The following is a 27,493-nucleotide window of genomic DNA, read 5'->3' as shown; positions in this document are numbered from 1 at the left end:
ACAAAGAAACATGAATGCTAGATTACACACTGTGAACAAAGCAAGGCAAACAGCAAGGAAGCGAAAGCAAAAGAAAAAAAGATAGATGTAAAAAAGAAAAATGAGAACTAGAAAAAATAAACAAAAAAAATGCGCCAAGAAAGAGTATGAAAGACAACAATGAACAAGCAGAAACACAGAAAATATAGCGGAAAAATAATGAACAGCGAAAGCACAAGGAATCTTTGCAGCAACAGCGAACAACGAGCCAACAAATTACATTGCAAATAATATATAGGAAGCTGCAGGGAACCAACAACGTCAAGGCACAGCAGGAGCGCTTGCTGCGGCTAGGATCGAGAAAGAAACAGTGAAGAAAACCTTGTGCAAAATGTCACGCAAAATAAATACAAAAAATACACACTAAAATAATAATAAATAACATAATAATTAATAAATAATAAAAGGAAAAGCACGAGCAGCCAAAGCGCCGCCGTTACCTCACAGTTGGAGATGGTATTTTGCTGCGAATCACATCCCAGTATATAAATTCTCTCTTCTCTACGTCGGCTGCATCTCTACTCAATATGCTTCGCCATCCCACACTACTACTCTGTATGCCGGCTACGCCAGCTTAACCAACGCGAATAAGTCGCGACTTTAGCAGATTCCATCATCAATCCTTCACTAGATTCTCGCATCGACGCCATCACCCGCCAGCCGCCCCTCCTACCTCCTGCCTCTCCTCCTCCTCCTGCACCCAGCGCCAAGACGGCCAGAAACAACAGTTCGCCGCCTCGCAGACAGTCGGCAGCGAAAAAGTGCACGCCTGAAGTAGCACAGCGGCTCTATGCTGGCGAGCAGCGTGCGCAGTCTCCAAAACAGAGCGGTCTCGCCGAAGACGCCGCCAGCCCCCCCTGCCATCATTTTATCTTTTAACATGCTTACAACCACCACACGCTTCGTCACTGGAGTTACCCCCGCCGCTGGGCACGCTCTAGCAGGGGAGATGCTGCGAGAAAGTGGCGCGTAGGGCGTGGGGGTGGGGTGGGGCGTGGGGGTTCGGGAGTGGCGCCGCGCATGGCGTGTGGTAAGAGCTCTTGTGAGCGGTTGCCATGTGCGGTGCGCGTGCGTGAGGCCGTAAGCGGTGTATGCGCGTGCGCATGTGGGTGTGCGTGAGGGGTGAGCGGTGTATGTGCGTGCGCATGTGGGTGTGCGTGAGGGGTGAGCGGTGTATGTGCGTGCGCATGTGAGTGTGCGTGAGGGTCGTCTCTGTGAGCGGTGTATGTGCGTGCCGCATGTGAGGTGTGCGTGAAGGTTTCTATGTGAGCGGCTGATATCGTGCGTGGCATGTTGGTTGTGGCCGGTGAGGGAGAGCGGTGTACGTTGCGTGCGTGCGTGCCGCTGTTGGCCTGTGATGGGCGTGAGGGGAGAGCGGTGTACGTGCGTGCGCGTGTGGCCCCTTTCCGTGCGTGTGCGCTCGCGCGTGCTGGTGTGCGTGAGGGGCGAGCTGTGTATGTGTGTGCGCGTGTGGGTGTACGTGGGGAGAGAGCGGTGTATGTGCGTGCGCGCGTGAGCCAGATGATGGGAGAGAGATGAGGAGGGAGCCGGTACCCCAGGGTCCTGACTTGCTGGTGTAAACCGAGTGGATGAGAGAGCAGCGTATGTGGGTAACCGGTGAATGAGAGACGAGAGCGTGTGTGTAACGGTGGATGGTGATGAGAGCGTGTGGTGTACCGGTGGATGAGAGGAGAGCAGCAGTGTGTAACCGTGTGGCATGGGAGCAGAGCGTGTGTGTGTAACCGGTGGATGGGAGAGAGCGTGTGTGTAACCGGTGGATGAGAGAGAGCGTGTGTGTAACCGGTGGATGAGAGCGAGATGAAGAGAGTGATGGTGTATAACCGGTGGCTGGGGGAGAGATGAGGAGGAAAGTGATGGTGTATAACCGGTGGCTAGGGGTAGAGATGAGGAGGAGAGTGATGGTGTATAACCGGTGGCTGGGGGTAGAGATGAGGAGGAGAGTGATGGTGTGTGAGTGAAGTCCCAGATGACGTGATATCATCGATGGTGCCGTCTGGTGCCTTTCATGTCACGGCTGATAACCGAGCATAAACAAACCACACACGCACGATACTGCCAAAGCCACCTATAAATAAAACTAGCCGCGCACGCAAAGGTGAGCCGGTAAGAGCCCTATGGAAAGCCGTAGAAGATGGCTCTTTTCTCACGATCATCAAAAAATCTAAATGGGGAGTCGCTGAAAGATTTAAAAGACTCTTCGCGCGTAGTTTTATGGTGATAGTAAGGTACGGAAGAGTTCAGCGTTGTGCAACACTGAACCATAGATTGGATTCAGTACATTGATTATGTCCAGTGCGGTTATTCCGAAAGCGAGTGGACTGACGCTAAACCATGGATATATGACACTACAACGTACTGTAGACATATAAATCTATGAGTCACGTAACCAATACACTTTGAATAACTCACACAAAACATGTGCGAGTCGTCATCTAATGCACTCGTGATTAATGAGTTTGGGTAATTTATTTTTAAAATTAAAGTCGAGTGGCAAAGTTGCGAGAACCAGTGCATACTGTGTGATGGTGCTTGGCGCGGGAAACCGAGAGCATACGGGGAGAGAAAGGTGAGCGAAATTGTTTACAGTGTGTTGGATCATAACCGCACGTTGACAAAACCCGAGCTGCCGGCTCGCTATTTATGCTTCTACGAGCATGCACATACCCCTTCAAGTGCAATATAAACCAATTAAGTAGTCGGGCAGGTTTTCCCCGCGAATGCTAATGAAATCCGGCAGCCTTATTGCACACGATTCCAGCCGGGGGGAGGTCACGCAAACACGAGAGTAAATGCGGGCGCACTATTTTATGAACACGAATACGTTGAATGCATTCAATCAGTCTCAGTGACATCGGGCTCACTCGAACGAAACCACCACGAACAAGGGAATAAATCTGAATGAAAATTTATTCTTTACATATATTATAGTGTTACATTATATTATGCAAGTAACAACCGTTATCATAATCCAAAGACCAGCTCCGTTTCTTCACGCAAAATCCAGTGGCCAAAAAATAGTCACCCGGCAATTAATATTAAGCATTAAATATTGCAATTAACAAAAAACGATGAGAATTAAAACAAAAATTCCAACGAAATCGATTACATAAAAACTTCCGATTACATTTCTACCTCGATTTACGGTCTATTACAGCGAACAATTATTTCAATACTCGTGCCACACATGCAACCAGGACGATGCCGCGTGAGCGAAAAAAACAATCACTATAGTAACCACGAGTAAAAATCCTAGCACACCAACATAATCCGTTCATCACGCTACTCCTGAAAACATGTCCAAAGCTAGGTTTACAACTGCCACCTTTGTGTTGGTAAATTACCGAATTGTACCAACTTCGCAATTTCGCAACCGACAATCAGCAGTGTAAACGCAAAAGTTGCACGTCCAACCGATCGATAGCAGCTAGTTAGGAGATTAGAAAATGTTCTAATTCGGCAATTCGGCAATTCGGCAACTCAAAGTTGGCAGTGTAAACCCAGCTTAAGGCGTGAAACGCCGACAGCGGATTGAAATAATTGTGTCGCAGGGAAGCGCTAGTCCCTCCCGCCGACGATCGCTGCCGCAACATCAAGCATCTCGCGTCGCCGGGGCAACCGGAAACCGACAGAGGAAGCACTCGTCATGCTACTAAATCATCCCTAAAGACATTATTTACACGCGGCGCTATGCAATGCATATACGCTCAAGATTGCTTCGATTATGCGATCAGCCGAGATGGCTATTTGATAGGGTGTGCACACAGGCGTGTGTGTGCGTGCGGTGCTGCTATCGCCGCCGCGCCGGGCACGCATTCCATCCGGCCTTGCGGTTAAGACGCCATTTTATCATAGCAGCTCTCCCACGCCACGCTGCCGGCTCACTCGCTCCTCCGTAAACAACCTGGCCCTCACCCTTAAAGATTACAACTGCGAACTTGCAGCGCGTATATTTACAAGTAGATAACGGTCTGTGCCTTACATGCATATATTGACCCACCGGGCGGCACACGTGCACTGCGTACGCCCTATACCAGCACGATCTGTGCTGTAAGATATATAGATAATACTTGACGTACATCCTCAGCGCACAATAGTCATGTCATCACAGACTTTTTTCGCATGTGTAAGCTGAATAGTCTAAGGATATCTGCTGCCTCTCTCTGTCTCGTACATTTTCAAATTCGCCACATGGTTCGATAACCATCCGACTTGCCAATGGCACCTCTTAGTTCCACAACGTGAACACCAGATGGCAGCACTACCCAGCAGAGGCCCGGTTTCAGGGCATAACACGCCTGCAAGAAATACCAAAAATACGTACACATTTATGTAAATATACGCGACTCGGATATCCACTCCATAAGTTGCTAAGTCATGCAGGGAAAAAACCTAGCAGAGAGGGTTAGCCATGGAGATGCATGCCTGTCTCTCGTCCAACACATGACTCATACGAATCAAGCAAGAAGGATTAATTTGTCTCGATGGGGGAGAGACCAAACGCGAGAGCCTTCAGCCTTAAGCTGTTAACGACACGCCCGCCCAGATAGTATAGCCTGGCTACAGCAGGCAGAGGGCTGATTGCTATAGCTGTATGACAACAAAGGCATTAGGCTTCATTAGAGAGCGTCAGTATCCTACGTGAAACGTCGAAAATATTTCGCGCACGTAAATTGGCAAGCTACAAACACATCTTCAAAACTATTAAAACACTGCTGCTGCTTGGAGTAGTTTCATCATCTTGATTTATCCCAATCAATTCATGATAACATCTTTCACACACGTACAGAGAGTATCAATGGCATTTTTATTGCATAAAAATTCCTCAAAAGTAATAAATGACTACAATCCTGTACCAAACGTCATTAGGAAGTTTAATTGATAAATACGGTAATGCAATTTGAGTGAGGTGGCCCCATTGCAAGCTAATCCACAAGTCAGTGGCACACTGCACTCATTCACCATCACATACTGTGAAAGCTAGCAGCCACACAGACACAACGACACCACACGGCACTACTTCACTATCTCTCATCACACCCAACTACTAGACCTCAACCGAGCGAGGAACGAACTTGAAAGGCAAATAAATTGCTCAACGCAGTCAGACGATGAGCGCTGCAGCTCAGTTGCAGCAGCAGGGGCTACATCCGTTCCAATAGCAGTATACCGATGAGGTAGGTTACCTTCTTATTACCATTACTATTACCTTCTTACTACTTTATGCTTACCTTCTTATCCTTTTCATATTATTCCCTCACCTATTCGTAAAGTAAAACAATTTGCCTATCTTAATCAGACGGTGAGAGCTACAGCTTCAGTTGTTGTTAGTCTACATCTGTTCCGACGGCAGTAGATACAGACGAGGAAGGTCACCTTCGTTACGTCTGTAACGTGAAGAGCTGCACGAGGGTCGGGTTCCAGTAGAGGTCCGAGGACTGGTAGACAAGCGACCAGACGTACGGGATGAAGAACTCCTCCGGCTGGTCCTCCTCGACGTACTTGAACTTCAGCTCCGGAAACTTCTGCAAAAGGACATGTTGACGCAACTGTTGAGGGCCTCGCGTAATCGTGGCGGCAACCATATTCACAAAATAAATAAATTTACAAAATAATAAAAAAGTATGAATAAATATTATTAAAAAAAACTAATAAAAAATAACACAAAAATTTGAATGCATAGCGATTTACTGTAAACTACGTGTGATGTAAAGTAATTTTTTTACCAAACCAGCCAAAACAGTCCACCTGCATTTTTTATTACTGCCACAAATATAATACATTTGCTTGCTAATAAATAAATTCATAGACTAGAAACCAAGTTGGCATGTGTTATAACTATGGAATTATGAATTGTAGTCATATGATATTACTTTATATATCGTATTTAGTATGTGGATATATCATTTCTCACCTTTAACCTGTCCCTAGGCCATTTCAGCGCACCCTGGTGTATGATTTCTAACACTTGTTCTGGGGAGAGGTTCTTATCCCCTTCCTCTAATTTAGTGGAGAAGTAGTTCAATACCTGAAATGGTAAGTTTTGTTATAATTTTCAAAATATTCACTACCACCTACCGCGACTACCATCACGTCAGCAGCTCCTCATAATAGATGATATGACGAAGAGTTATGCACTCCTGGTTGTTAATACGCGCGGAACCCTTACAAATTCACCATCGACAGACGGCGTCGGTGTCGACAGAAACGCATCGCAGCTACGAGAAACCCTACGATAACAGGAACTTGATCATTTGCTGTCGCAAGGCTGCTGATTAGATGAGAATCGATCTCAAAACTCAAATTCACACACATTTAAAGTACATCACAGCGATTTATTTATATTACGATGGTTAATCACATATAAATAATATCTGATTAAAAAAACAACGAAAAATGACCACGAGACGAGTGCTCACTGTGTCGATGTTTTGAAGGATGTCCTGGAACGTTGGGTGAGTTCGGAACTGTGCGAACAGCTGCTTGTTGTAGAGAAGCGTGTAGACGAGGTTCGGGTTGTGCTGCAGACTGTGCATGAGACAAGAGTTGATGATCTCCAGCACCATCCTCAACACCTCCTCCAGGATGGCCAGGTCCTGCATCTATGAACAAGCGCACCGGGGGGGGGGGATCGATCAACGTCCGGTGCCGATGTTTCGTTCGATGATTTTCGCCGTAGAAATGTATGGTTGGAAAATCGTTTCACAATCAATTGACTTTGTGGTAATTGATCAATAAACGATAAAGTGTAAGCGCAGTCATAGATTCCATCATTGCAATTATATTAAATTACACTGATGAAAAATGTGCCGTAACTGAAGAGGGTAGTGCAACTATGCATGCCATGAATGTAGCCGAGGGAAACCGAAACACCTCTATTTTACCTTCCTGGTTTCCTTCACATTGCGATTAACTTTAAACATTTCCGAAGTTATATTAATATGGTTGTTAGTCGATCTAGCTATCTAATCGATCAATCAATCAATCAATCAATCAATCAATCACACAATCAGTCAATAAACAAATCAATCAATAAATCACACAATCAACCAATCAACCACTCAATTAATCAAAAAACCCGCAATAAAATCGTCAGATCCGTACTGACCGCCCGCACATCTACCCACAAACCGCTCGCGCGCCACTACAGACATCATACACTCCGGCGCTACCTCGTGACCCCGCGACCCCTGGATACCTGCTCGCCTGCCTCGTCCTCGCCCTCGTCCTCGCCGTCGGCTCGCTGCACGCAGTCTCGCACGCGCTCCAGCACCTTGGCGTGGCGCCGCGCGAGCGTCTCGAAGACGCCTACGATGCGCTGACTCACGTACGGGTGCAGCCGCTGGAACTGCGACGACATGTTGGCGAGTGCCGCCAGGCAGTTCGTGTGAAGGTACTTGTCCTGAGAGGTGAAGAAGACGCGCTCGGGGTGAGCGGAGACGCGTGGGGCTGAGAGGGCGAGACGATGTTTTCTCAACTCTACTCTACTCTAAAAGTCTCTCTCTAAAATACTCAACTCAAAATTCAAACTACATAAATCCGAAGGAAAAACTCGCGCGGGGCGACACGGACACTGCGGCGCATGATCGACTACGAGTTTTATTTTCTCTCGAATTTTTGGAGTTGGAATTTTAGAGTTATTTTTTAGAGTTTTATATTAAACAAATTATTAAAGTTGGAATATTTTTCACTTGCAGCAGTCTTCGTCGAGTAAAATATTCTCAAAAGAAAACTCTCTATTCTCGGAGTTAGAATTTTGGAGTTGGAATATTTTACACCCGACGAAGACTACTGCAAGTCAAAACGAGTAGTTTGTAACTATTAGTACAGAGTAGATCGTATAGATTGGTATTAGATTAGTATAGAGTATATCGTAAACTTTTCAGCTCTATGGTAGGAAATCACCACCATCATCGTAATGTAAATATATAATCTATATATATAAAGTTGTTCAGCCGAATTAGTGTGTTCACGCATAACTAGAGAACTCCGCAGCCTAGAGGAAAACTAAAGATATTTTCAGAATCAGCACGTCTGGGAGGTGGTTCCGGCTAAAACAAAAATTTAAAAAAGTTAAAAAGTTAAACATTCTGTTTCATAAAAAATTCTATTGATCAATAGATGGCGGTCACGTACGTACACACAACATCACGTCTGAATCCATGGTGTATAAATGTAATGGCGCAGTGGGCTCATCGCTACACTTGGATTCCGGGTTCGAGTCCCAGCTGGGGAACTTATTTTCCCCTTTTTTTCCTTTTTTTCCCTTTACCTCTTTAGTATGTATTTTTTTTTATTTATTATTTTTATTTTTAATGTCTTTTATCTTTTGATTTCTTATTATTTTTTACTGTTTGGGATGGGATGGGATGGGATGGGATGGGATGCGATGGGATGGGATGGGATGGGATGGGAACCCTGGGGGGGGCCCCCCTTGGAGAACCCTGGGATGGGATATGGGATGCAGTGCGATGGGATGGGATGGATTGATGGATGCATGAATGGATGCATGGATAGATAGATAGTTAGATTTTTTGGGGTATTTTCCTTTCAACCAAGCGGTCACCAGCTGAGTAACACCACTGATTTCCCCGGGCAACGCCGGGTATCCCGCTAGTATATAATATAATATGTAATGCATCAGATCGTGTATCAGGTAGTACAATGGAGCTGTGTCCCTTAGAGATGGTACATGCCTCCACTTCACTCATACACGCAATGTACTACCTTGGTAAACAGTACAATGAGATAAACGTGCCACGTTACAATAATATAATGTTGGATACGTTGTCCTATATCTTATCATTACGAAGCTGCTGCCACCTTAACATACTCGAATAGGCATGCACGCATCGTCCAAGATTTGCACGCGCACGTGAGACACACGTATGCAATCTAACCCGATTACACGTAGACGCGTGCAAACGTGCATAACACGTCAGAGCACTAAGCATGCCGTCGCCAGGCACGTGCGTGCGCACATGAGGCACACACACGCAATTTAACCCCACCTCCCCCAAGTAAATGTACACACGCGCGCAGACATGCGTAATACGTCAGAGCGGCGCTAACCAAAGCCGGCGTCTGGCTAGGACGTGAGCAGAGACTCACCCGCATGCGCGTCATGTTGAACTGTATCGTTCTGATGAGCACCAGCACTAGGAGCCCGCCGAGGGTGACGTCCGATATGTGACGCTCGGTGTACCACGTCACGCTCTTTATATTCTGCGAGAAAAACGCGAACGTTCGATCGTCACATCCGGTTCCCGTGCCAACGCTCGAGGACTTTTATGTTACAGATTACTCCGAGAGTCACTTTGCATACATAGATTTAATAGAGGAAAGAGGAAAATCCTCTTTTTTTTGCTTTCGGGAGACCACGAGGTATGAACGCGTGACACCACGCGCCATGCGGACTTACAATTTCGTGGATGGCCTTATTGAAGAAGTCGTCTTCGCTCAGAATGAGGATGACGATGAGAGCCATGTAGATATGATGGGAGTTCCTCTCCTGACTGCCATACAGAATCTTCAATATAGGCATCACCTATCATACACGCAAACATCAAATTATATTACAGGTTTCTTTTCACCCTATTTTGCAAAACAAACAATCATTTCATCTTTGATGATTCGGCAAAACCATGCTTTGCATCTCACGCCACCTACGGGACAAATGAACACTAATCTGCATACTGCAACGCAAGACAAGATCGCTCCCCACGTAGTACGCCGCGTAGAGACTTTCAAGACTCGACAGGTACGCATCCGAAAAAAAACGGGGAAAAACGCCCGTCAAAAAATCACGCTCGCCCTACTAAAGCGCCACGCCACCAGGAGGCACTCACGATGGCGTCGAGACTCGTGCGTGACAGCACGAAGCTCTTGAACTGCGGGTTCTTGTGCATGAGCAGGTAGAGCAGCAGCGTCGTCTGGTCGTCGACCAGCGTCGCCGCGAGACCGTCGAACAGCTGAGCGTACTCCGTCTTGAACGTGGCGACGGCCTGAAGCGGAGCGGACGCTTCGCCTTGCTCTGAAACACGCACGCGCACAGCGCACGTTAAGCGCAGTCTCAGAAGAGTCGAAAGAGTTGAAAGAGTTGTAGAACCCTGGCCAGTACTGATAATAAAGGAATTTCGATTTCTACTATCTAACCCGTAAAAAAAGTGAGCGAGTTTTGCGAAAAAGTTGTCATGTGGCAGCACTAGTGGGGGATGGATGGGCCGCTATTTGTAACACTGCACAGCCGGTTTGGTTTGCATCTACAATTCTATGCTGATAACAGAATAGTGCTAAACTCAATTGTGCCACCTCTCCCAGCCATCGAGTGGAATAGCCGGTAGAATGACAGACCTAGAATGGACCGTAGTGAACACTCTGGAAAAGCTCTTCCGCCTTAGAATCCTCTACCAACGTGTAAATCGCAAAAGGGTACCAACATTCTGACAGTTACGTCCACTACTATCATTCGATCAGCACCTCTATAACGTCTCCATCCACGTTTCCGGCACCAACCCACACGTGGCTCTAACAATACAATGGCGGGACAAAGATCGCAATCCGTCTACATTCAGGAATGTTTCCCGTTTTGATCATTTCCCACCAGTTTGCGACAGCAATGGGGACCTATGACATCGCAGACGAGTAAGAGTTCACCTACCGTGAGAATCAGTGAAGGAGAACAGTGCTTGTCTGTAGGGGTTTGGAAGGCTCTTGTCACTCGTGCAGTGGTTGGTTAGAATGAGTAACAGAAGAAGGCTATGATTAGACAGTGGTGGAAGACGCAAGCTTTCCTCTTGCTGCGGTGATGCCTTCCCATAGCCAAGGGTGAGCATGGACCACAAGCCACCTGCAAGAAGGATCACAGACGTACAACACTGCACCACAGTGACCACACGATAACTTTGGTTCTTCTTAATTCAATATTTATATAGCTGTCCATTACATCACGAACACATGTATACTATAGAGTATATAATATGTATTATAAATATTCATGATACTATTTACAAGAATATTCTATTTATATTCTGATTCACGAATACTACAGATCTAAATGGTATTTTAACATTGTGCGCATGTGGCGTGTGTTCGTATGTACATGTGTTCGTATAGATATAACCATGCATTACAATCTACTCAGTCTACAATGCTTGGATGATCCTAGATAAACATTACAAGGTCATTACAGATTCTTTCTCAGTCCTGAAGTTTCTTTAAACTGTGAAACATAGTTAGAAAAAACAGTTACTAACAATTTTCGAGTAATTTACTATAATTGGCTTGCCTGATCATCATAACATAATGATAATGCACGCATGCATGCACTTACTAGCGACAGCCTGTCCAAAGCCAATAATATAGCTTCCTCCACCGGTCTGCAACACGTCTGGAGCCTTCTCCTGCCTCACATAGTGCTGTAACAAGGTCTTCACCAGGAGACAGGCATGTATTGAGCTGGAATGCGCATAACTCAGATCACAAACTGACTTCTATACTCACACTACACTACTTTGCTTATCATGTACATATGACATACAGCTCTGTAATTACACCTCTTCAATGTTAATGGCATATAGTTTTTTAATAAGATATCACAAAATATTTAAAAAACACAATTACTGTTACCCTCTCACCTCATGCAGTTTGTATAAATATTGATTATTCTTCCACGTGTAATCAAATTTTATATATTGTTTATAAAAAATATGAATCACGTACCACTTGCCCTGCATGAGATATCTGAAAATGGTTGACTTTGCAGTGGGACGGGCTTTGAAGATCTGCACACTGCATAGAATGATGAGCGTATTCATTGCTTCCATCGTCATGTTGTACGTGAAATTCCTGCATAAGAGCATGCACACAATTCTTACTCAAACACCTGCATGATTTAAAGAATCCATCCACGCAATACATGAGTGATCGGTACATCTGATATTCTACAGTACTATAGCGTAACAACAGCAGAACAACACCTGTACCGAAATTTGAGAACTGAACATACATAGAACACTTGAACAGGTGTTACAGAAAAACACGTACACCTGAAAAAATGTGCAGCAGCTGCACCTGACTGTTAACAGCAGCATACCATGATGCTGACGTATAGGCAAGCTATGGACACGCTAGGTAACAGTTACGTCTAACCTTAGACTGACCTTGCCAGTTTGCTAGAATATATCACTTGCCAGAATGTTCTTGCACACTTACACAACGGGGACATCAACGATGATCTCGACCAGCGCATTCAGTAGCTTGTCCACAAGAGATTCCTTCTTGTCCTTCTCTTCCTCTAGAGTTCCTTGTTGAGCTGAGAAGACAAGAAATGAAATCTAATAAAATCTGGCATATTATGAGCATTAAGAGAAGTTTAATATCGTATTTTTTTAACCAGAATAGGCTGCACAGTGTACAAGATATAATATATATATATCTATATATATAAACTGCACAATATAAGATTATTCAAGCAAATTACAGAAGTATAACTTAAATATCACGTAAAGACACGTCACCAAATGCATTGATATTTACTCTGAACACTAATTTTTGATTATTGATGAACAAATGATTTTGAGAAGAAATAGGCCTAATTGAACTGCACACACATTTAAACCTAATCACAAGACCTGACCAGAACTTAAAATGTAAGGCAGCATCTACTTATATAAAACATATAAATTAATATAAGATATTTTATATCACTTAAGGCACATAATTAATATTAACTAATATTTGGATTTACAAGAAAATATATATTATATATATGCTCTCGCGCATGAACAGTGCATATACGCATACTTCCATTTCAACAGAACAAGTGTGTGACAATTCACCTGTTTTTTCCCAAGCATTAAACTGCTTCATGACACTTTCCTCGCTCATATTTTCTATGAAGTACTTGCACAGGCACCGCACTATGAACAGTGCATTGTAGGTTTGCCATGTGAACAGGTTGCTGTAAACATACATCCATAGACTTTTAAAAGCAGCAGTGCAAATACATATATTGGCTATAAAAATATAAAACCCCTCAGCGGTAATACAATATTATATATTGGAACTTTTAATGTGAAATTAAGAAATTAATTATTTATTTCTTAGAAAATTAACATCTTAAATATTTAAAAAATTCTACTAACATGTTAATGTGGTTTTCTATCAGGACGTGAACACCTTGAGATATGAATGAATAATTATATGTTAGCACTGTCATCTAGGGGTCATATAGATTTGTACATATTTAGTACAGCACTGCATTTTGTACCCATATTTAAAACAATTCTGAATAGTTCAGCAAATCATGCAGGCGATCAAAAGTTTGTAGTGTTCAGCACTCACTTTTCACACTGTGTAGAGGTTTTCAGCTCTGCTGCTCTTTTCAAGAATACAGACACAAGTGCACCAAAGTTACCACTGTTGATGTTGTTGTGTGCCATTGCCTTGCAAATATTATGGGTAGCTTCCTCTAGTAGTCTATAATCAGAACTGAAGAACACGAAACTCATATACTGTATACTTGCCGCAATAGTCACGTAGCCATAATGCATTTTAATACATGTAAATAATCAATATAATTTATTATAGTATTAATGCAATTCACACATGAAAAGATTCATGATCTGCATGTACTGGAACCATGAATTTTCATGCACGTTGTCATAAACGTATAGACATCACCCTTTAAATAAGCCCCTAGCGGTCTAGCCTGTGTATTTTACCATGTACTACATACCTGCTTTGAGGAGGCACGAAGGAAAACGACAACAACTGATTCCAAAACGGATCATTGTCACTGATCGTATCAGGTCCGGCCAGTCCCCGTAAGTACTCATTTCCATTCAACTCACTGATACTGCTGCTGTTTGCGCCCATGATCTATAAAATAATATATAGTTGTGTACTGATGTATCAGCAATCGACAGTATCACGATCTTATAGTTATACAACGGTAAAACTCAAAACGTAATTATATACGATTTCCTAAATGCCCGGCAGTTTTTAATTTTCAGTGATTTCTCAAGTAAACAGTGAACTACGTGATCCAAAGTATTCTACATTTGTTTCAAAATGTCAAGCGATTTTCGTTAGAGCTGTACATTCGAACTAGACCAATGCGCCTAGCTTTGGATCACTGAGCGAACAAACTCGCAATCAACACTTAAAAAATATCCGACGGCTGCCGGGCACGGTCTTCGATTTCTTAAATGCCCGGCAGTTTTTAATTTTCGGTGATTTCTCAAGTAAACAGGAGGGTTAGGGTTAGGGTTAGGGTGCCGGCTGCTGGGCATATAGCCACAGTGAATTATATAAGTAACCCAACTATGAAATCCACAATCCAGCTGATGTTTAATATATTAATATTGTTTTACAGCAAAGTATCTGAATGATTCGCAGCCAGCACTTTGCAACAGGGCTATGTTACGCTTTTTACAGTTTTAGCACAAAAAAACTGGATTTGCTAGAACACGGGCGTTGAAGGAGGGTCACGTGATGTGGCTGCACTTGTGTTAGGATTAGGGTTAGGGTTAGGGTTAGGATTAGGGTTAGGGTTAGGGTTAGGATTAGGGTTAGGGTTAGGGAAATAAGGCCATGTCTAGCACGAAAGTATGACTATGGAATCTTTCTGTGAAAAATTTGGACTTTGAAGCGTACAAAGTGACTAGTGCTGCCACGTAACGGCACCCTCCTTCGACGCCCGTGTTCTAGCAACACCCACTAGAGTCTAGACCTAGTCTGTAGTCAGTTTTTTGGGGATACGGACCACAGGCACTTAAAGCGTTTCAATAAAATATAATGCTAACCAAATACGAAATCTATAAACTACCAAATTCTTAATGTTTCTATACTCTCTTTCACCTATTATTGCCGACAGTTTCCTGTCAATTCCGTCCAAATCCTACGTGCAACCATATACGTTGCCGGCGACATTGCTCTCGCGACTCCACTGTTGCACGCTTACACTAATATATATAGTATTAGCATATATATATTAGTATTAGTAGTAGTGGAGCCGCGAGAGCAATGGCGCCGGCAGCGTATATTGTTGCACGTACGATTTGACAGGAAACTGTCGGCAATAATAGGTTAAAGAGAGTATAGCAACATTAAGAATTTGGTAGTAAATAGATTTCGTATTTAGTTAGCATTATTACCTCCGATCAACTGAGGTCATGTAATCGGTCTCGTGTGTGTGTGTAGCCACCGCGCGATCGATAGCGCGTCGACTCAGCGAGTGGCGAGTCAGCAGCAGCCACCAGTGAGCGACGAGTCAGTCAGCAGCCGCCACCAGGGAGCACATACATGTTACATGCGCGCGGAGGTATGCACTCTCCGTCAGTGCCCTCTGTCTAGTTATTAATATTATATTTTATTGAAACGCTTCAAGTCACAACACAAGTGCCTGTACGTGGATACAGACCGTCAGACGTTACGTTATCGACATCGTATCAACTATCAGTATCATGAGTCAAAATACGACGTAACATATGTTGATTCACAGCAACTTTAGTAAGACAACAAGTAAGAATAGAACCGATTAGAAATAAAGCAAATTTGATAGTATTGCTTACAATAGCAGCGTTTATGTACGTCTCATCACTTTACAGTACTTGGGTTTCTTTTCAGGTTCGCAGAGCTGCGCATTTACACGAATTGTCATCCCGAGCTAGCGACTGAGGCGCGATGTCTGTCGTCAATAACTAAATAAAAACCATTATAAATTGTATAGAACATTCAGTTATCACATTCTCCTACTAGATAAAAACACAGTATGGGGGGTAATACACATTCGTGTAATATTCCTTTTCTAAGTTAAACGTATATAGTGATTTTCTTTTATGCCGCCCAGACTGACAGCGATTTAACACGCCCACATGAGTTTAACGTATACTTTCTCAGCAACCCATGTTGTTGTTGGGCTGTTGTGGCTTTTGTATGGGTTTTTGACTTTTTGTGTTGATTGACGGTGGTTTGAGTTGATATGGCAGGGAGAGGACTGGGGCGTGGGTTAGCAGGCTTAGGCCGAGGGAGAGGAGCATTAAAAGCACCTGGAACAATCAAGGCACTACTACTACTTAATAATGTTTTACACTATTCATTTTTAGCTCATCTGACATTAGCTCTAGTACTACTACTACTAGTACTAGTAGTAGTACTAGTACTCAGTAGTAGTACTATAGGCTAGCCCGCGTACAGTTGCCACTGGCGTACTGGCCTGTACGTGGCGTATCTGTGGCAGTTGCCACTGGCGTACTTGCCGCTGGTACCTATACCAGCGGCAACTGTACGCGGGCTATAGTATAGTACTAGAGCTAATCTGACATAGTCCGATGCAGCTTGTAGAATCGCATGATTGTGTGTCCGTGCGTCCGTCAACAGTTGGGGACAAATCTAAACGGCTTGACGTACGGGCACGATATTCGGGACATGGTGGGGTAATCCGAAAACGAGTTGGGATGTCGAAGCTGGGGGTCAAAGGTCAAAGGTCAAGAGGTGTAAAAGAAGGGGGAACGTTTCCTCCTTAACTTAAGGTATAGGGAGGAAATGCAGAATTGCGGCACAACTCTAAACGGCTCGACCTAGGCTCGTGATAGTCGGTGTATAGAATCATGGTAGGGAAAGCCATCACTGTGTCGAAATTGGAGGTCACAGGTTACAGGTCAATGGGGCACAGTGCAGATTTTAGACATTTTCTGAGGACATGGTCTGACGAAGCGATTGAACAACTTTTTTGTTTCAGTGGTGACCTAGCATTTTTATGGTCTTATTGAAAGGACCATGAAATGTACTTTCTGCTGACACGCGAAGAGTAAGTGTCGGATAACCTTTTGACCCTTAAGAGGAGGGTTAAACATGGATTTGTTGACTGTTAGCAGAGGACTGAACTGCTTTTACTATTGTGGATGGGAGACTACAGTTGCACAGTTCAATTGCAAAGGCAAATGTTTGTTGAACAAGGTTTACGCTCCTTAGATCATATTATTTTCTAAAGCAGTCTGTATTAGCACCCTGAGTAGCACCCTGTATTAGCACACTGTAATGAACCCTGAATGCTCGCGTGGTAGGCAAAAACATGGGGGCAGCCCATTATGCATGCATGGGGGTGAACTGGCACTATTCTAATCATAATTATTGCCTGGCAACCTGCAATGCAGATGTGTTAACTCACAGCTGAGCGAAATTCTCGCCTGCCTGAATATACTTGGATTTCAGCAACTCAATGGAGTGAGGTTATCACGCACGAAGGGTGATGCCATCTTTGATTATTGATGACACTTGCATGCGCCATCTCGCGGCAACTGCTTTTGCTATTAGAGCCCCCTCCACCCGCCTCTTCCCCCACTCTCCCCCCACTACCACCACCACTACGCTCGCGCTCGACGCATATCCATGATAACATGTTAATATAGCTAAGTCATTAAAGTTACACAGCTGTATCTTTATTACTGTACTACCGGTATAGCAAGCCTAGCCTGGCAGTACCCTGGGGGACATAGACCTTATGAGCACTACTACTAGGCCTAGTAGTAGTACTAGTAGTAGTAGTACTAATTTATTTTCGGTCCTACTAGTCTACAGACTAGGCCTACACTACAGTCTACAGTCCAACATCGAAAGCCAGTTCCTAAAGCCTAGCGCAGACTTGCGACTTTTCCATGCAACTCGGCTGAAATCGCAGCCGATTTCTAGAATCGCAGCCATTGCATGAAAAAGTCGCAAGTCTGCGGGAACGTGCAACTGCAACTCATACGAGTCGTAGCGATTCTGGTCGCTTGTTCAAATTCAGCAATCGCTTGCAACAGCAATCGCTTGTTCAAATTCAGCAACTCGTCGCTCGCAATCGCTTCAAAATCGCATGTGTGCGGGTAACATAAGTCATGGAAAGACAAAAAGACAATGGAAAGAAGCGACTGCTGTTAACAGCAATCGCTTGCATGCGCACACACGGTGAAGCGTGCGACCGATTGCATGCGGTTGCAGGTTGCAGCGACGAGCAACCAAAAGTCGCAAGTCTGCTCTAGGCTTAAGACCTGTGGCTGTGCATTTACGTTAGCTTGCAGGCTGTACATGTGGTCGGGCTATATCTGTCTCAATGAACACCGGCTATGTACACGTAACTCATTAGTGTAGTTGGACATGTAGTTCAGGTTATCTTACTGCTCAAAACAAAACCAATCAAGATGACATTTTCTACTTTTCCCATTGACGTACGGTATTGGCAATAGCAATGGCATGTCGTTGTAGTTGTCAAATGTAGGAATTACACCAGTTATAATAATGTTAAGACTTCAGTTCACACTTGATTGCAAAACAGATGAAAAAGTGCATGCAAATTTTTCATAGACCCTTCTAAAGGTAAGCTGTATATTTAAATTACCCACAGGCATTTTGGATAAGGTAATATCAGTCTTTGACTCTAACGGTGACGTAGTTGTGGAGTCAGTCAACATTAGATATGTAAATGATCTTTTTTACAAAATGATTTTTCAGAAAGAAGATGGCTACACGTTAGAAAAACTTATGTCAGAATTTTGCTACATGGCCTTGGGGAGGAAAGATGACACTGAAGTTTCCAAAGTGGTGGAAATTGTCAAGAAATATTCTACCACAGGCAGTAAACTGAAAGAGTTTGCAACAGCACTTCACGAGCGGTATGTAAGGAGGTAGTTATGGTGCTATAGAGATAATACTTGCTACAAACACACATTATATATTAGAGTATATTAGCTAAAATGGCAATTAGACAATTTTATCAGTGCTTTTATGAATGCACAATACGTCTGTCGATGGTCGCTGTTGTCAGAATTTGTGTTGCCCCTGTCAACGTATGCTAGGCAGTGTCTTTAACATGATTTCGTTTTCTAAAATTTCTTTTATGACTAGCAAATACGATTGTAATATAAAAATTGCAAGGCAAGATATTGAATGACATGCTGTGCACTGTCTGGCTAGTTTCACTGCACTTCGACAAACAACTTAGGCTGACACGTGCACGAATGCACGCACTGATCGCTACGTGCGTCAGTCACCCAGGCAGTGGTCAGCAACCAACTAATTGGCATGCTCGCTGTTTACAAACGTGGCTGTTTAAATAATTAACATATATGGTATATGATATCATGAGAAAATTGCTCTACACCTCAGTGACACCATTAATAATCTACGCCGCGCTTTAAATTCGGCTGTATTGTGCTGGTGTGTTATTTCTAAAGTCGTGTCATTTGCCGACACTTTCTGTTTAGGCTTTTCTCTACTGCTTGGATCTTACAGACAATGACATCTTGATATTTCAGCTGTGTTAATGAAGCTGACATGATCACAGGAGCTGCTCTTCTGTCTCAGTCACTTGGAAGCTTGGAGGTTGACGATGTAAAGTTTAGGAATATTTTATTACAACAATTACAACATGATTTTAAAGGTTAGTATAGCTTTAAATGTTTGTTGGCATTTTTCAGTATTTTAGATCTCCTGTATTTTCATCCCGTACTCAATGATTTTTAGCTCAGCTGACAAAGTCAGATGCAGCTTGTAGAATCACGCGAATGTCCGTGCGTCCATGCATCCGTCCGTCAACAGTTATGGCACAAATCTTTACCGCTCGACTTACGATCTTGATATTTGGGACGTCGGGCGGGAATAGCGAAAAGGACTCGGGATGTCGAGTTTGGGGGTCAAGGGTCAAAGGTCAAGATGTGTCAATGGAGGGGGAATATTTTCCCCTTAACTTAAGGTATAGGAGGAAATACGGAATTGCGGCACAAATCTCAACCGCTCGACCTACGCTCTTAATATTTGATGTATAGTGTGATGGGGAGGAAATCCATCACCAGTGTGAAATTGGAGGTCACAGGTCAAAGGGCAATGGGGGAAAAGTCAGATATCAGACATTTTCTGAGGACATGGTCTAACGGACCGAGTGCAAAACTTTTTTTTTCAGTGCTAACCTACCATTTTTATCATTTTATTGAAAGGACCATGAAATGTACTTTCCGCTGACGTGCGAAGAGTAAGTGTCTGATAACCTTTTGACTCTCTAGAGGAGGGTTAAACATGAATTTGTTGACTGTTAACAATGGACTGAACTGCTCCTTTGCTATTAGAGCATGATATCTGCTGATATAATAGCTAGATATATGCTCTGAGCATGAACGCGGTGGCGGGAGGGCGCACTTGATTTGGTTGCCAGTGAGTTTATCAGAAGAATACCCGGATACAGTACGCGTCAGTTGAGCGCTGTCGCTCTGCGGCACTTGTTTAAAAAACTTACTTCTTCCAGCTAGAATTGTAACCATTCTCATCAATTTGATAAAAATGAGCAGTGACACATTGATATGTGTGGAGTCAGGATTTGTGTCCCCTAACACAGCTGACGAAATTTAACATTGTTTTACTCGCTCGAGTGCCTGCCGTATTATCGATGGACTGCAATGCCTATCGGCTGGCCTTCGGTAAACCTGACGAATCCGCTCCTCTTCATCTCTCCATCGACTGTAGCACGTGCGTGAACACGTGTCTATTCTTTACGTCTTGTTATTCACTAGTGCCTAGTTGTGTCACTACATTTCTGATAAGGAACTATAACTATACAAGTTTTCCCAAATTGGGACTACTTCAAAGTTGTAATTTTTCAACAGAATCGCTGTAAAACAAGATGGAACCTCCCAGTATAATTCACTATTTCACTGGTAGTTGGTGCTTTGTGTAGTAATCTCTCGCAATTTTTTTTTCATTCGGTGCACGAAAAACCAAAGCAGTTCCACCTACGTCAATGTTCCCAATGCAGTCCAGACTCGTTGTCTGAGAAAACCATGGGGCCTAAAAAAAGGCCTCGTTATTTACTCAACGGGGCTAATTTTTTTAAACTGATGAATTATGTAATAAAAGCTTTGCAATCTCAAAATTTGACGGGGGCTGGAATAAATGCCCCATGGACACCGTAGACGGGGCTTGGGCCGATCGGCCATGTGAAAAGGTGAAGTCTGGCAGCCGAGGTTATGTCCCTGCGACCGGCGTGCGTCCACATTCTAATCACTTAATTATTGCTTCACTACAGTTAGATGTAGGCGTGGAATAGGCCAGAGGGTGCGGAGCGGTGAGCTGACTAACCGGGCTCTCTCGCGTACTTTCAGGCAAGGAGGCAATGCGCAAGGAGAACTGCATGTTGTTCACGAACAGCTTCCTGTTGCTCTGCGAGGTGTTCTCTGTGCTGCGCGTCGCCGGCGCGCCGACCCCCGTTCTCGCCACGCCCATCCTCACATGGCTCCACCTGATGGTCGACGCCGATGCGGTCGACCACGAGGTGGCGCTGGCCGACGCGCAGGTGAAACAAGAGCGGTCACCGTAGTAATGGCTTTCGTCCGGCTTAATCGTTGCTTTGTGTTGGGACGTTTTTTTTTACAATGCTATAATGATGAGTGCTATAGAAATATATGAATAAGAATATAATATAAATAATAATATGAACAAGAATATAATATAAATAATAATATGAATAAGAATATAATGCTATAAAACCTGAGTTGAGTTGATGGTACGAAGGCTAGGCCAGTTTTGAGTATTATAATTGATAGCATTGTGGATGTGCACGTTCTGTGGAATAATAGATTATCTTGGATTCTTGTATTTACCTCAACCCTTATATTCTAGATCCATTTGTCCGTCTTTGTCCTTCTAACTGACTGCCCTCTCTCGCTCTCTATCTATCTATATATATATATATATATATATATATATATATACATATAATATTATGTTTATATCTTTGTTGTTTTTAGTTGTCGAAACTGGGAAAGCAACTGCAACAGTATATGAGCAATGGCAAGCGGCTTGACGCGTTAATGCAGACAGTTCGCGAGCGGCTATTAGCCAAGAACACGACAACTGCCACCAGGTGTCACCTCCTGCACATGCTGGAGCTACACACGCATGGTTGGCAGCTGACAGACTGCGTCACACAGTTTTACACGCAGCAGTTTGATGAAATTGAGCGCGAGGTCAGGTGATAGCTAGGATACTTCCGACTGATGCATGTGGTTTTATTATTATATGCCAAGCGATTCCGATGGCATTGCCCTGCGACAACGTTAGTTTAATGATAAATTTTTTTAGTATATTACATTTTATTATTTTATTTCAAGCGTAGCATGGGCATTGTAAATTTAGTCTTTTTACTTTTTTAATATGTCTGTAGATTTTTAATATATATTTAGTTTACTGGTTACAGCGTTATTGTGTTGTCATTGTTTTAAATGTCAAGTGAAAAATCTGTAGCAAATATGTGGCCTGTCTTGTGTTAATACAATATTGTGTATATTATATCTGACAACACGAATGTATTAAAAAGACATTTGTATATATTTTTTGAAAAAATAGCTACCTATCAACATACTGAAACTATTCGATGATGTAAGTATAGCTGACATAATCACGTTTCATTATACTTGCCGAGCTGTAAGAAAAAATGAGTTGCCTACTCATTCATTATATGTAACTGCATATCTAGGTTAGCAGTTTCTAATCCACACTGCTATGCAATCAATCAATGAATAGAAATATATTGCCAACACACATCTAAATTTCACATTCATTCTTAAATTCCTAATGGCACAGTGGTAGACTGGAGTACATTCTACCTAAAGTTTTATAAATAGCTACAACAAATATGTACGAGGACACAATTTACAGACTCCACTTGGTTTATATATCACCATTCTTCAGTCTGTGTCCAGTCAAAACCTGAATAAAAGGGTCACTCAAGGAACATGCCAAGCGTCCTTTACGGACAAGTGTCTATTCTATAGTGATAGTTTCAGTGCATAACTGCCATTCAAAGGTAAAGCAGTGTCTATTGTTTTATAAATGTGACCGCTAATGTCCCTGTCACACCTTGACGATTTAGCGTATGCCGACGTATCAAAGTTTCGCTAAAACGCTGGCATACGCTGAACTATCGATGTTTTTTTTCAATTTTGGTCGTATACATAGCGTATTCATAACGAGTTGGACGTATACTTAACGTATTAGTAACGTATATAGAACGTTTCAATAACTTATAGATAACTTATACCAACGAATGCTTAGCGTGTTGCCGGCGTTCACAACTTATGCCCAACGATAGTTTAACTTATGCATAGGCGCGGCAGCGTATCGCCGACGATCATGTGTCGTAGCCTATAAAAAGGCTGCCGCTCAACGATTCAAATCATAACCGCACTAGACATCGCAGTATCAACATCACCGTCGCAGTATCAACATGCCAATACCATTTGTATATACCAATTCCCCTAAACGCTGCCAATACGCCATTATACGGTAGCTGTAAGTTAGAAATACGTTCAGTAAGTGCTGTGGTCGTCCGGAACACGTCAAATACGTCTACATACGTCAATATGCGTTGGAGATAAGTTACACATAGGTTCAAAGCACGTTACTCATAGGTTAGAAATAAGTTTTGGGTACGCTAGACATTATCTCGACGTATTTCGACTTATGAGTAACTTACAAGTAACGTGTGTGAACGTGTGCCAACGATCGCATAACTTACCTACAACTTATGGCCCGCGTATGCGGGACGTATGGGCATACGCTGGCATACGTCGAGAAATTTTGAGCATGCTCAAAATTTTTTGACGACCTCACCGTACTACGACGTATACCAGCGTGCTTCAGCGTGCTCTTAACCTATACAAAGCTTACCCATAACTTATTCGACGTACGCCAGCGTATTCACCAAATTTTTCATACGTCAGTATATGCTGGCTTTCATACAGAGGTGTGACAGCGCCATTACATATCTTTGACTTTAGTCTGTTTTATTATTGACGCGTTTGCTCTTAAAAGGATAGGCAATGAATTAATGACAGTTGTCTATTCAATTCTGAATATCTATTTGATTTAAATTAAATAAGAATGATCATAAATTAACTTGAAAATCTATCTATTTCTCACTAACGCAGGCAACCGTATGTACAATATCACATCAGTGTTGAAACCAACACTCGTGCATAAACTACGTTTAAATAACGTAACATTGTTATTAAATATATGTGCTGCAATTCAGGGTTCTGCCCAGGATTTTTTTGTGCCGGGTGCATCCAGTAGATGCAAGTGCCGTAGGCGCGAAGCCAATCTAGGGGAAACTTTTGATTTTGGATAGTCTGAAACTCAATTTCCTGCATTCTGAGCAATAACAAGTGCCGCGGAGCGACAGCGCTCATCTAACGTCTACTGCGGTGACTCTGTGGTGGAGTGGTGGGATTCTAGGTAAACCCTAGTTAGTCCAATATGTGTTCACAGACACGCCGAACAGTGGAATGCAGCTAGGTGGTATCAGGACCTTCTCAAAGGAATGTTCGTTGGATCGTTATGAAAGTTGCGCACGAGATGGCGCATACGTTTAAGTGTCTTCAGATTAAAGATGGAGCTCTTCATCGTACGTAGTAGGCAACAATATTTGCCAAGAGCAAATAGGTAAGCACTCATGCCAATTTACCTACGGAAGCCTACAGGCTGAAATTGCAATCAGAGAGCTGCCACTGTAAACGCAATTAAGCGCAGGAAAACTGCACAACACATGCACTGGCCAGCAGCCACTTGCAGTGGCATACGTTACATGTAAGACAATACCTGACAGCTACAAAATGCCATAGAAATTGATACGATTTTAAGGAAGCATACACCTTCTTTAAGGCAAATTTAGCTTTGAAATTTCACTGTGACATTGTAGCCTCATACATGCCAGCATGTATAGATTCTCTACGTAGGCAAACCCGCAGTCAAATTCTTTCTAACAGAGCAGTCAACAAATCCAGTAGTTTAAGCCCTCTCTCTTGAGCGGTCATAAAGGTGTATCTTGACACTTACTCTTCGGCATGCAGCAAAAAGTAGATTTCATGGCCTATTCAATAATCCCATAAAAATGCTATGGTAACGCTGAAACAAAAAGTTTTTCAATGCTCGCGTCAAGACCATGATCCTCGAGAAAATGTCTAAAATCTGCCCTGTGCCGAATTGACCTTTTGACCTGCTGACCTGCCAATTCGCACAGTGATGGCTTTTCGCTACCATGATGCTATAACACACAACTATGCAGCAGCCCTAGGTCGAGCCATTTAGATTTGTGCGCGCAATTCTGCGGCACTTCCTCCTTACTTTTAAGCTTAAGGAGTGAATGTTCCCCGCTTTCTTTTACACCTCTTTGACCTTTCGACCTCTTGAGCCGCCCAGCTTCAGACACCCAACTCGTTTTGTACGGATAGCCCCAATGTGCCGAATATCGTGACCAGTACGTCGAGCGCGTTAAGATTTGTGCCGCAACTGTTGACGGACGGACGGACGATCAAGCGATTCTACAAGCTGCATCTGACTATGTCAGATGAGCTAAAAAGCCCATATATCTGACTTTTTTTTTATATCAAAAATTGGTGCCGGGCACACCCGCCCACCGCCGCCCACCGTGGGCAGAACCCTGGCAATTCACACAAATCAGAAACGTATACAGGTAAGGAACTGTTGCATAACCAGTTACGAATTGCATTGGCTTCATGATGTAAATCAACTTCTAAAAACCGCATTGTCGAGATATCACAAATTTGATGAAAAATAGTAGTGGTTAAAGGATTAAGAAACTGCTATTCGCTATAATGAGGTTGCTTGGTCCAAAACCGATCATCTTGTAACCAAGTACATCAAATTTAATTCCTCATCTGTAACGGGAAACAATATTTCATTCGGCTTCGTTCTGGGTAGGAATCGTTTCAGCGTTGACCTTCCCGAGAGAGCGCCACTTGTTCTGCCTCCTGTGCCTCCATCTGTATGCGGCGTCTGCGACGAGCATTCAGCTTCTCCTGGAGGCCAGCCTGCATGCGCACCCTGTTCTCCTGCTGTGCTTGCTGGAACGCTGCCAGCTCCTCTTCATGCTGCTTCTTCAGGTTTTCAATGTTACCTAGTTGACCAAGGTGAAATTTTTTTGGTCTGATCTAGTGAGGACGTCAACGGCCCAAGGATTTCTAGTAGTGCCGAATATGAGTGTGAGGGAAAATAACCCAAGACAACGTATTAGCCAGCGAGCCGTGGAGCCGTGATTTGCACGGTCAGTCAGTTTTGAAACTGCACGGCCAAATTTTTTTTAAAAGGACCCCCTCTCATACTCACATCCCCCCCCCATCCACTACGCTACGAGACGACGGTGGTCTTGTTCGGATAATCCGAAATTCTGACAATTGATGTTCGGATAACTGAGGTTTGACTGTATGCATAGACACATAAACAGTATATTTCGTATCGCATACCAAACAAATCTGCTTGTGAAGGAACTGCTGGAGTAGGCAGTTGCTCTCCATCGGTTTCCTCCGTAACTTCAGCCTGTTTGGCACAGAAATGGAACATTTTTTACCTGCTATTCAAAGAAATTGGACTGTAATTAGGGTAATCTGTTTGTATATCTGTTTTGGTCGATCTTATCTGCATACCTGTAGATCTGGCTGTTCACCGTCGGCCATGTTACTGCAGATGGAGACTCGGTCAGCTTCTGCATACTCTACCTCCGGCTCACGCAGCTCCACTTCCTGATTAGGATTGGATAGGCTCTCTGCAGTGATTACACACAACTACTTAAGTGCACTCCAGTCACTACTCAATCTGCGCAAGTCGATTTCAGTAACCGTATGCTAATTAAACAAGCTGCATGGCATTCATTTAACTGTGAAACAGTGATTGCCTCGATGAAATTACACACACGTACGCACGCACGCACACACAATGCATGTTACATTATAAATTATATATCATATCAAACTCGCAGCTTCATACATGTACATCAGATCTGCTGATTTTATTTTAAAACGCATTATGACGATACTTAATGACATCTATGTTAGACATAAGCTAAGCTTTTGGCGTAGACGAAGGTGACCCCTAAAGGCTTTATTCCAACGTACCAATGTCGATCTCTTGTGCGGCCGCTTCTCCGAGAGCCTGCCTCACCTTCTCCTGCATCAGCAGCATCCTCTCACGATGCAGCGCCCTGTCTTTCTGTGACATCTCCTCGTTCACCCTCGCTAGGTCAACAAGGATCCTGTTATTGATCACCTAAAAATAGTTACAGCTGTATGTTATTCAGCATGCAGGTGCAAAATCCGGCGAAAATATCTGGACTATCGTATTCGATATCGTCGTTACTACAGGGAGTGTCGGAGTAATTTTGTGGCTACTTTCGAAGAAACAACCTAGATATCCCTAACTCTCTCTCTCTCTCGAGCTTCCGTGGCCCAGTGGTTAGGCCTCGTACACTCCACTAAAGGTGTGAGTTCAAACCCCTACCGGGGTGAAACCCTAACCCTTTCTCAAGGTTTAAAACCTGGCTTCTCAACATTGGAGACTGCTTGCAATCTCCCGTGGCTCGGTGGAATGACTACGTGAGAAATGGGCGATG

At 43.4% G+C, this 27,493-nt stretch overlaps 3 protein-coding genes across 5 annotated transcripts in view; 1 reads left to right on the top strand and 2 right to left on the bottom strand.

Moving 5' to 3' along the window:
- Positions 1 to 2,949: 2,949 nt before the first annotated feature.
- On the bottom strand, positions 2,950 to 15,760 carry LOC106820698 (dymeclin-like). Its single transcript, XM_014825204.1, has 16 exons — positions 15,633 to 15,760; positions 13,796 to 13,938; positions 13,402 to 13,548; positions 12,897 to 13,018; positions 12,271 to 12,370; positions 11,779 to 11,904; positions 11,390 to 11,514; positions 10,718 to 10,906; positions 9,906 to 10,090; positions 9,479 to 9,604; positions 9,169 to 9,282; positions 7,256 to 7,459; positions 6,477 to 6,659; positions 5,972 to 6,085; positions 5,434 to 5,582; positions 2,950 to 4,355 (listed from the first exon to the last, which is right to left on the bottom strand). The coding sequence occupies exons 2-15, from the start codon at positions 13,933 to 13,935 to the stop codon at positions 5,439 to 5,441; spliced, it is 2,019 nt and encodes a 672-aa protein (XP_014680690.1). The 5' UTR covers positions 13,936 to 13,938; positions 15,633 to 15,760; the 3' UTR covers positions 2,950 to 4,355; positions 5,434 to 5,438.
- Positions 15,761 to 15,949: 189 nt separating this feature from the next.
- Positions 15,950 to 22,523, top strand: LOC106820699. Its single transcript, XM_014825205.1, has 5 exons — positions 15,950 to 16,123; positions 18,553 to 18,713; positions 19,356 to 19,480; positions 21,192 to 21,382; positions 21,837 to 22,523. Exons 1-5 carry the CDS (start codon positions 16,043 to 16,045, stop codon positions 22,062 to 22,064), a joined length of 786 nt encoding a protein of 261 aa, XP_014680691.1. The 5' UTR covers positions 15,950 to 16,042; the 3' UTR covers positions 22,065 to 22,523.
- A 2,972-nt stretch (positions 22,524 to 25,495) lies between these two features.
- Positions 25,496 to 27,493, bottom strand: part of LOC106820690 — a 15,656-nt gene continuing 13,658 nt past the window's right edge. For all 3 annotated transcript variants that reach the window (XM_014825193.1, XM_014825192.1, XM_014825195.1), the window contains 4 exons: positions 27,000 to 27,150; positions 26,532 to 26,650; positions 26,352 to 26,424; positions 25,496 to 26,005 (listed from right to left, as the gene is read on the bottom strand). In XM_014825193.1, coding sequence (XP_014680679.1) covers positions 25,818 to 26,005; positions 26,352 to 26,424; positions 26,532 to 26,650; positions 27,000 to 27,150 — 531 coding nt within the window. In that variant the 3' untranslated portion in view covers positions 25,496 to 25,817. The remainder of the gene's footprint in view (positions 26,006 to 26,351; positions 26,425 to 26,531; positions 26,651 to 26,999; positions 27,151 to 27,493) is intronic.

Source organism: Priapulus caudatus, unplaced genomic scaffold, assembly GCF_000485595.1.
Source record: "Priapulus caudatus unplaced genomic scaffold, Priapulus_caudatus-5.0.1 Scaffold43, whole genome shotgun sequence".
In the NCBI taxonomy this organism is placed as follows: Eukaryota; Metazoa; Priapulida; class Priapulimorpha; order Priapulimorphida; family Priapulidae; genus Priapulus; species Priapulus caudatus.
This window is presented reverse-complemented; position numbering and strand designations above follow the sequence as displayed.

What these genes read in the sequence shown, in the direction of transcription:
- LOC106820698 (XM_014825204.1), bottom strand. Translation starts at nt 13,935, where the DNA reads ATGGGCGCAAACAGCAGCAGTATCAGTGAGTTGAATGGAAATGAGTAC. An exon ending in ACCTCTACACAGTGTGAAAA is followed by an intron (nt 13,019 to 13,401) that starts GTGAGTGCTGAA and finishes GTATGTTTACAG; the next exon opens with CAACCTGTTCACATGGCAAA. An exon ending in TCAACATGACGCGCATGCGG is followed by an intron (nt 7,460 to 9,168) that starts GTGAGTCTCTGC and finishes TTCACCTCTCAG; the next exon opens with GACAAGTACCTTCACACGAA.
- LOC106820699 (XM_014825205.1), top strand. Translation starts at nt 16,043, where the DNA reads ATGGCAGGGAGAGGACTGGGGCGTGGGTTAGCAGGCTTAGGCCGAGGG. An exon ending in AAGCACCTGGAACAATCAAG is followed by an intron (nt 16,124 to 18,552) that starts GCACTACTACTA and finishes ATGATTTTTCAG; the next exon opens with AAAGAAGATGGCTACACGTT. An exon ending in GCAACAGCACTTCACGAGCG is followed by an intron (nt 18,714 to 19,355) that starts GTATGTAAGGAG and finishes TTGATATTTCAG; the next exon opens with CTGTGTTAATGAAGCTGACA.